The 10477-nt window shown below is 41.8% G+C and overlaps 1 protein-coding gene across 1 annotated transcript in view; it reads right to left on the bottom strand.

Annotated features, from left to right (window-relative positions):
• The window catches only part of AVPR2 (arginine vasopressin receptor 2), a 14572-nt gene extending 9767 nt beyond the window's left edge, over positions 1–4805 (bottom strand). The window contains exon 1 of the mRNA XM_011375589.1: positions 4740–4805. Within this exon, the coding sequence (XP_011373891.1) occupies positions 4740–4805 (66 nt within the window). The remainder of the gene's footprint in view (positions 1–4739) is intronic.
• Positions 4806–10477: the final 5672 nt, after the last annotated feature.

Genomic DNA, 10477 nt, shown 5'->3' with positions numbered 1-10477 from the left:
TGGGAGACCACTTAGGAAGACCAGGTGCTGTAGGCGTTTAAAAAAAAAAAGACACTTTTACCTTTTCCTTTCTAAGTTATATGCCTTCTATTCCTTTTTCCTGTCTTACTGCGCTAGCTAGGACCTCCAGTGGAACAATGAGTAAAAGTGATAACATACGTTCGCCTTATTCCTGATCATAAAGGAAAGGCAGTCAGTCTATCTTCATTAAATATGACGTTAACTGTGGGTTTTTCATAGATTCCCTTTATCAGGCTGAAGAAGTTTCCCTCTATTCCTAGATCACTGAAAGCTTTTATCATAAGTGGATGTTCAATTTTGTCCAATGTTTTTCCTGCATCTATTGAAATGATCATATGGTTTTCTTTGTTGTTGTCTCTCTGTTACTATGGTTAATAATGCTGACTGATTTTCAAATGTCATAGCAAACTGGCATTCCTGGAGGGGAACACTATTTGGCCATGATGTGTCATCTTTTTATACATTGCTGGATTTGATTTGCTGGCATTTTGGTTAGTATTTTTAATCATGTATAGGCACGAGGGATACTGGTCTGTAGCTTCCTCTTCATGTGATGTCTTTGGTTTTGGTATGAGAGTAATGCTAACCTTATAAAATGAATTGAGAAGTGTGCCCTCCTCTTCTATTTTCTGGAAGAGTTTGTGTAGAATTGGTGTTATTTCTTTCATAATGTTTGGTAGAATTCTCCAGTGAAGCCAAAAATGCCTGGAGTTTTCTTCGTGGTAAGGTTTTTAGCTACGAACTCAACTCTGTCAATAGATTATTCAGGTTATCTATTTTTTCCCTAATGAACTTTGATAGTTTGTATCTTTCATGGAATTTATCCATTTCATCAAATGTATTGGCATCAGTTCTTCATAATATTCCCTTATTTTCATTTTAATATTTGTAAGACCTGTAGTGATGTCCTCTCTTTCATTTTTGTTATTGGTAATTTCTATCTTCTGTTCATTTGTTCTGATCAGACTGGCTAGAGGTTTATCAATTTCATTAACCTTTTCAAGTCAGCTTTTGGTTTCGCTTTTTGTTTGTTTTCTATTCCATCGATTTCTGCTCTTTATTTTTATTATTTTCTTTTTTCTTTTTATTTTGCATTTACTTTGCTCTTCTTTTTCTAGTTTCTTAAAGTGGGAACTTAAATCATTAATTTGGGACCCCGCTCCTTTTCTAATAAAAGTAGTTAATGTTATCTATTTTCCTCAAATCACGTGTTCAGTTGAGTTTCCAAACTTTTATATTTTATGTCTTTAGTTTTATTCAATTAAATATAGTTTCTAATTTGACATATGATTTCTCCTTTGATCCATGGGTTATTTAGAAGTACATTTTTTTCATTGCCAAATATTTGGAAATTTCTTTGATATCATCCTGTTACTGATTTCTAATTCAACATCGCTCTGGTCAGAAATCCTACTTTGTGTGATTTGTATCCTTTGTAATTTATTGAGACTTGTTCTAGTGCCCCGAATTTTATCTATATGGGTGAATGTTACATCTGCACTGTGTATTCTCTTGTTGCTTGGTATACTATTCTGAAAAGATCAATTAGGTCACTTTGGTTGATACTGTTCAAATCTTCTATATTCTTACTGATTTCTTGCCTATTTGTTTTATCAGTTACCGAGAAAGGGGTGTTAAAGTCTCCAACTGCGTTTGGAGATTGGTCTATTTCTAGAAACCTTTGGTGCTGTCGATTTTTGTTTCACGTATTTGGGAGCTTTGTTATCGAGTACCTACCTTTTTAAAATGATTATTTCTTCTTGATTCGTTGTCCTTTGTCCATCGTGAAATGTCCCTCTTTATCTCTGGTAACACTCTTTGTCTCGAATTCTACTCTATCTGTTATTAATACAGCCATACCAGCTTTCTTATGCTCAGTGTTTGCATGATGTATCTTTTTTCATCCTTTTACTTGCAACTTGTCTGTGTCTTTATGCTTAAAGTGTGCTTCTTGTAAATAACATATAGCTATTTTATGTAGCCTGACAGTCTCTGCCTTTTAACTGGTGTGTGTGGCAGATTGTGTTTTTCAAAGGTAGCCCCAACAATATCTCCCATCCCACATGCTCTTTTGGAACCTTGCCATTTTCCCATCAAGAGGTAGAATTTAACTCCCCCACCCCTCCTATAATCTGGGCTGGCTTGTGACTTGCTTTGATTCGATGTGATACGATAAAGTGATGCCACTTGATATCTGAGGCTGGGTGGGTCAGAAAAAGCAATGCTGCTTCTGCCTTGTTATAAGGGATACTCACTCTTCCTGCCTTTAGCCACCACCTAACCAGTCCAACTTCTCTGAGGCTGCCATGCTATGAAGAAGCCAAAACTAGCGCTCATGGAGAAAGCACATGGAAGGCTCTGAGATGGCATAAAGGGGGAGAGATGCCCAGCCAGCTCTAAGATGCTCCAGCTCCACACTGTTCCAGCTTCAGCCACTGTCTGGCAGAAATCACATGAAACACTGTCAGTAAGAACTGCCCAGTTGAGCCTTTTCCAGATCGTTATTTTTAAATCGAAGAATATATATTAACCGTTTTAATTGTACAATTCAGTGGCATCGATTACATTCCTAATACTGTGTATCACCCCATTTTCTTTTTCTAAAACGTTTTTTTATCATCATAAATAGAAGCTCTGTACCCATTAAGCAATAATCCTCCATTCTCCCCTCTCCTCAGTCTCTAATAATCTCTAATCTACTCTCTGTCTCTATGAATTTGCCTATTCTAGAGAGTTCATATAAATGGAATCATGTGATATTTGTCCTTTTGTGTCTGCTTTCTTTCACTCAGCATATTGTTTTCTAGGTTCCTCCATGTCGTCGTATATATCCAGATTTTATTCCCCTTCACGGATGAATAATATTTTATCGTATGGCTAGAGCACTTTTGTTCATGCATGCGTCTACCGATGGACATCCGGGTCATTTCCGCCTTTTGGCTATTGTGAATAATGCTGTGATGAATATTGGTGTACGAGCATCTGTTTGAGTTCTCGTTTTCAATTTTTTTGAAGATATACCTAGGAGTGAAATTGCTGGGTTATATGGTAACCCCGCTTTGCTTTCTGAGGAATGCCTTTCCCATAGACTTGACTCACAGAAACATGAGAAATAAGAACATTATTGAAGTTATTTTAAAATGCTACATTTTGGAGCAATTTGTTACGCAACAGAAATAAGTGGAATAGAGTTTTAGTCCATTTATAATTAATGTAATTATCTTTGGATTTCGGTCTAAGAACTCAGTGTGACTTCTATTTGTTCCATTCATTTTTCGTTCTTTTTCTCCTTTTCTGCCTTTTTTGGGGGGGGGCAAATTGAATTTTTTTTTTTTAGTATTTCGTCTTCTTTATTGACTTTTTAGATATGTCTTTTTGTGTTACTTTTAAAAAAATTGTTGCTCTGGAGCAGCGGTCCCCAACTTTTGCGGCACCAGGGGCTCGTGCTCTTATGAGAATCTAGTGCCTGATGATCTGAGGCGGAGCTGAGGCGGTGATGCTGGCACTGGGGAGCGGTTGCAGATACAGATGAAACTTCACCTGCCTGCTGCTCACCTGCTGCCGTGCAGCTTGGCTCCTAACAGTAGAGGCCATGGCCCAGGGGCTGGGGACCTCTGCTCTAGAGATTACAATTTGTTTCTTTAACTTAGCACATTCCACCATCAAAGAAATATTCTAGTACTTCGTGAACAGTATAAGAATGTTACAGCAGTATTCTAATTGCTGCGGTCCCAACCTTTGTGCTCTGGTTGTCACACAATATTTTTACACTATGCAAATTATTTTTACATACGATATGCAAAAAGATAACTCTACATTACATTATTATTGTTTTTACTGTGAACAGTAAGTAGTCATATATATTTACTCTTTTTGGTGTTTTCCATTCCTTTCTTCAGTCTGGTATAATTTCTCTTCAATCTCAATAACTTATTTTAGCATTTCTTTTATTGTAAGTCTGCTGGAGATAAATTCTGTATTTATTCTCATCGAGGGAACGCAACTCTATTTTGTCTTAATTTTTGTAGATATTTACACTGGATATTGAATTCCAGATTGAAAATTTGTATTTTCTTTCAGCATTTGAAGATGTTATTCCATTACCTTTTGGCCTTTACTGTTTTTAGATTCAGAGTCTGCTGTCACTCTTATTGTTCCCCCGTATACAGCATGTCATTTTTTCTCTGCTTTCAAGGTTTAAAAAAAAATTTTTTTTTAGCAGTTTGACTATTAAATGCTTAGGGGGTGTTGGAATTATGATAAATATGTTATTACTTTAAAGTCTCTGATAATTCCAACATCTAAGCCATCTCTGATCTGAGTCTGGTTTTATCAATTGTTTCTTCTGTTGATGATGGGTCATATTTCCTCGCTTTTTCACATGTATCTTAATTTTTTTTATTGGATGCCAGACATTGTATGTAATAGAACAATAGGGAGTATAATAACATTTATGCGCCCCCCAAAAGGACATGCCTCTTCTTCTGTTAGGCCGTGTGTGTGTGCGTGCGTGCGTGCGTGCGTGTGTGTGTGTGTGTGTTGGAGGATGGTTTTCAGTCAATCTGGTCTGTTCTTAAGCTGCATCTGGGATTTCTTGTCGATTTTGCTAGATTCAGTTCCCCATAGACTTCAAAGTATTTCAAGGTAGGATCAGAACCTTCTCTTTATCAGGACTCGTGATCTGAGTACCTGTGGGATTTGTCTTAATTCAACCTCACTCTTAGACGGATGAACATGTGCCACAGAAGTATCTCTTTCAGGTCTTCTGCCTCGACTCCTGCCATAGCAGGCTCCTGCTTTGTAGTTAGTGTAAGACTTAGGGAGCCTGGATGGTTTCTCTGTCCTCCTAACCTACCTTAGGACTTCAGCAGACCCTGTGTCCCTTCAGCCTAAGGTTGATCCCTCTCAGCTCTTCTGCCCTTCTCCTGCCATCAACTGCCTCTAGAAAGTCTGGAGTGTGGTTTCTCTCACTTCTCCTGCCCCGTATTCAGACTTCAGCACTCCTAATACATCTATACCTCAGAGAGAATCGCTCGGTCCGCCTTCCATGCCTCCAGAATTTCTTGGTGAAAGCTTATGGAAAAGAGCTGTGGGTGAATGTAAACTCTCTTTGCGTCTGAGGTTCCTAGGGATTCCAATTGTCATGCCACCCCATACTTGACCTTTACGATTTTGTTAAAAGGCCCTCTGTTTTCTTCTTACAAGTGTCTATGGCAGCCTCCTCCTCCCCCTGCTGCTGTCAAGGATAAAAGCAGTAACGGGTCTTTTTCCTAGGAAAGGCTTGGCGTTTTTCAGATTTTGGCTTACTTTTTTTCCCTTTTTTTTTTTGGCAAGTTCAGCTTCCCGATAGGCTTTAAGGAAAAAAAAAACAACTATGATTTTTATAGATTACCCAGCTTCTCTCGTAGCTAGGATGGAAATGATGTTGTCTTGCAACTTCTTTTTTATTAAGTTTTTAATTTTTTCAAAATGTTCAATTAGATTTGACATTCAGTATTATTTTATATTAGTTTCAGGTGTACGACAGAGATATTGCAACTTTTCATATTCCTTTTTAATTTATGCTGCCGTGAGCAGTTGTCGTTTGTTACCCGAATGTTCTTTTTTATAGCACCCTGTTCTTTTTTTCATGGATGTTCACATTCTGTTATCTCCCTGAGGAAGCTAAGGACTTTTTAAGAAAATATATTTCTTATCCCTCATCGTCCTGTTTCCCAGAGATAGTTTTCCTCTTTATTTCGATCTCTACCTTTTATGCTTTCATGTTAGAACCTTCCTCAGATGTCTAGTGATCCTTGGTTGTCGTCTCGTATTTAAGAATGGGATACTAAAAAGCTTATTGGAAGGAGTGGGCTTGTCAACTATGGGCTTCACTGTAAGGTAACGTAGCTGGGTTGTTTTAGTAGAGAATCTTAAGGTTACTCTCTTTAGTTCCTTCCTCTTGGAATGTCAAATAGCCCGGAGAAAGATCTTCAGTCTGATGCCTGGGGCTGGCTGTCAACACTCAAGGACCTGAGTAGGGCAAGAGGGCCCAGAGAGGTAAATATTCACTTAGTCCCCCTGTTTTCAGTGTGGTGCTCCCTTAGCCGTTTCCGGTGTTCCCCATTCCAGACACACTTTGTTTCATCGACTCCAAAGAATAAACTTCTTCTCCTGAGATGGGTGATGGTATCTGGAAGTCTGACAGATTTTCAACTGCAGCTTGACATTCACCCCCGTTTCCACCGCTGATTTCTAAGCCACGTCTGAGCTCCGCCGTGTGAATTCAGCAGGTGCTCAGTGGTCTCCACTGCCTCCACTTTCTTGGATTTGCTACAGTGGTTACTGCTGAGCTATGATAACCTTGCTGCTGTTATCTCATTTCCTGTTATTTTTGTCTTTGGAAATTTTTGCTTTTAAAAAGTCATGTAGTGTCATTTTAGTGCTGTTTCGGGAGGGAGACAAAGGAAACGCATGTGTTTAGTCTGTCTTCTTTGTTTCTAGGTCAACGGTAGATGGAGAAAGTCTGGAAGAACCGTTGAGTGGAAAGAGCGGGAGGCTGGCTAGGGTCACGTGACGGGGCTGTGGTACTACGAGCCAGCTTGTTTGGAGCCCATAAGTCCCTAGTGATACCTGTCTACACAGTGACGTGGTTGTCTCCAGCAGCACTCTCTGCAGCCTGGGAGGAAGAGCAGAGAAGTCAAATGAGCAATTCCATTCAAAGCCTGCGGGTCTGTAGGAAAAGCAAGAGAATAGATGATTTAAGTGTAGTGGGACTGGACAGGCCAAGCGAGATGCTTCCACAGCTCCCTGCTGTGGAAGCACCTCTAGCCAGTGATTTGCACATAGATGGTGTCTTAGTCAGCTTGCCATAACAAAATACCATAGACTGGGGGCTTAAATACCAGATATTTATTTCTCATTGGAGGCTGGAAGTCCCAGATCAAGCAGGGTTGGTTTCCGGTGAAGGTAATCTTCTTGGCTGGTAGATGGTTGTCTTCTTGCTGCATCCTCACATAAGAGATCGAGGTGGGGGGGGGCGGGGGGAGAGAGAGAGAGACAGAGACAGAGAGACAGAGAGCGACAGAGAGCCCGCACACGCTCTCTAGTGTCTTCTTATAAGGACACTAATTTTATTGGATCAGGGCCCCACCCTTATGACCTCGTTTCACCTTAATTACTTTCTTAAAGGCCCCATTCTCAAATACAGTCACATGGAGGATTAGGGCTTCAACACATGATTTTAAGGGGACACACAAAATTTAGTCCATAAGAGGTGGCTATTCTATATATCACATGGTCTGCTCCAACCTTGGCCTCGGTTGCTTGAACCAGGTGCAAGCATCTGGCCAAGAGCAGCCAGTCTATAGATTTGTCCGCAAGGATAATGAGTTTTGGGGCCAATAAGCTTCTTTCTCATGGGTACTTAAAGTACAGTGAGATCCGAAACCAAAAGACACATGGAAGAAAGGTAATGTGTAATTGTCATGAAACATTAGTAGCCAAGGAGAAGCAGAAACTAAGATTAGGCAGAAGCAAAGACATAAAGAGAAGAGAGTCACAGAGGAGAGGGTGACATAGTCACCATAATAACAGCTCAGGGGTAGAAGCTTGGCTTGTGAATAAGAAAACCTGGTCCCTAGAGCTGCTTAAAAACCTGGTTCAGACTCCCCAAAGCTCAAGTGTTTGATTCTGCTTGGGTTCCTGTCCACACGTCCGAGGTTACCGTTGTGATGATTATTTGTATGTGTCCACTTGACTGGGCCATAGGGTGCCCAAACATTTGGTCAAACATCATTCTGGGTGTGTCTGTGAGGATGTTCTGCATGAGATTAACATTTGGATCGGTAAACTGAGTAAAGCAGATGGCCCTCCCGCATGTGGGTGGGGCTCATCCAGTCCTCTGAAGATCTGAATTGAACAAAGAGATAGAGTAAGAGAGAACTCTCCTGCCTGACCTCACTGCTGGAGCTGAGGCGTTGGGCTTTTCCTGCCCTTAGGCTAGAACTCATACCATCAGCTCTCCCAGGTCTCCAGCTTGCTGACGGGAGATCTTGGGACTTCTCAGGCTTCAGTCACATGAGCCAATTTCCTATCCTAAATCTCTTTACACATACACAGATGCACACACACATCCTATTGGTGCTGTTTCTCTGGGGAACTCTGACTCACGCAACTTTGTCTCCTTCATTCCTATATGAATCTTCCATTAATGGAGAAATTTGAGCCTGTCGAAGAGATATATACCATGGGGCCAAGTGGGATCTGAGAGATTGGGTGCAGGGATCAAGGGACTGGGCAGTTCTGTGAGGTCGAAGTGCGGGGTGGTAGAAGGAAAGATATTGGAGAATGGAAGGAACAGATCGGAGGTCGTGCCCGGAGAGCTGGCATTTGGACTATAACATGTCAGCAATTCCGTGGACTCTCTAAGGCTGTAAGAAGGCGAGGCTGAGGCGAGGTCAAGGTCTTTGAAGATAAAGTCGAGAGACAGAAGTTGGGATGTCTGTGCGTGAGAGGAAGGTTGAGAGTCACTGGTGAATATGTCAGAGCGATAGCACAAGGAGGCACAGAGGAGAAGGCGGCCAGGCCCTATGAGAAAAGCCTCAAAGGAGCCTATGGTGACTGCTGAGGGTCCTCGCAACATGGCGGCTGAGGAGAGAGAACAAGGAAAAAGCAGAGGTGCCTTTTATGATCTGCTCCCCAAAGTCTCTGGCTGTCACTTCTGCTTCGCTCTATTCACTAGAAGAAGTATGTCATCAAGTCCAGCCCCTACTCAGAAGGAGGAAAAGTAGGCTGTACCTCTTGAAGGGAGGAGCATCTAAGAATTTTCGGTAGCTTAAAACAACCAGAGCGGAGATATTGATTAACTTTAGACTTTGTTAAGAACGCACGTTAAAGTAGCTAGAGTAATTCTTTAAAAATTTATACAGAGCCTCTAAACAAATAGAGGGGAAGACGAAACAAGAAAGCCAATTCAATCCATCTAAAAGATGGCCAAGAACAAAGAAGCTTGGGCTCAGCATTTACTCACACCTCTTTTTAATGTGCCTTTGTACTTACTGCTGAGGCAGGCTGCAGCCCAGCTCTGGGATGCAAATTAGGTTTTGCCAATTAGGTGCACTCGCAAGATTCAGAAGGCTGAGGGAAGAGGAGGCCATCTTCCTGCTGTGTGGAGCTGTTTTTCTGCTGAATATCAAGGTCAAGGAAGTGTCGGGCTTCAGCAGCAATGCTCCTGTGTCCAGTGTCCAGTGTCCAGCCTCCGCTTCTTGTGGCAGCGATGACTTCCAGGTGTCAGCTTGCTGATCCCTGGCTCATGACTATGATGGTGTCTTCTTGAACTCAACAGTTACACTGGTGGCTGCCTGTTCTCCCACCTCGCTGATGGTGGCACAGGTGGCAGCTCCTTTGGAGAGCCAGTTCTGTGCTGGTGTCCTGTGGATCCCGCCTAGAATATATCCCTCTGGCCCCTCTGATGGTTGTGTATGCTTCCATTGCCTGTACACAATCCCTTTGTGTATAAGATGGCTGGAGTGATTTCCGCTTCGTGCCCAGAACTTTCACTGGTAAAAAGTGAGGGCGGAGGGAGAAAAATTTGGAAAACGGGGCAAATAGAAAGCACTTAATAAGTGGGCAAAAGTAAGTCCAAACATACAGCAACTACCACCAACGTGATCAGCTAAACCTTATGGTGGCTACCTTACAGAAATGAAAGATGCTCACACGAAAACCTCGATGTAAATGTTTCAAGCAGCATATTTAACATCGCCCAAAGCTGGAAACAATCCAGATGTCCTTCAATGGGGGTGCAGATAAACAAACGATGGTATACTACTCAGCGATAAAAAGGAAAATCTGCTGACACAGACAGACGACAAGGATGAATCTCTAAAACTACACTGCACGATTACGATTCCGTTTGTAATAAATTATAGTAAAGACAGAAGGTAGACGGGGGAGCGGGGTGGGGGTAGGGACAAGGGGCCGGGGCTGGAGGGAGTGGTGGACTGCAAAGAAGCATGAGGGAATTTGGGGAGGTGATGGAAATGTTTTATATCTTGATTTTGGTGGTAGTTACATGACATTTATCAAAACTCATTGAACTGTACACTTGAAAAGGGCAGATTTTACTGTATGTAAATTCTACTTCAACGAAGCTGATTTTTTTTTTTTTTTTAAAGATAAAGATTTTTAGACTGGCTCAAATGAAACCAAAACCAACCGATACACTGTTTCAAGAAATACACCTGAGACACAAAGACACAGAAAGACAGAAAGGGGTCAAATAGAGAAAGATAGGTCAGCCCACCGTGCTAGCCTGCTGGCATTCTTTCTGCTGCACTGGCTTGTGTGACTCCTTCCCTCTTATCACATGGCTGTCTGGCAGTGGCAGGGTGGAGGGGGGGAGTCTGGCCGGATTCTGGGGGTGTCACCCTCAATTAGCTGACTGCCCGAGAGGGGTGGGTCACAGAGAGCTGTG

This window comes from Pteropus vampyrus, unplaced genomic scaffold (assembly GCF_000151845.1).
Source record: "Pteropus vampyrus isolate Shadow unplaced genomic scaffold, Pvam_2.0 Scaffold275, whole genome shotgun sequence".
Classification (NCBI taxonomy): Eukaryota; Metazoa; Chordata; class Mammalia; order Chiroptera; family Pteropodidae; genus Pteropus; species Pteropus vampyrus.
This window is presented reverse-complemented; position numbering and strand designations above follow the sequence as displayed.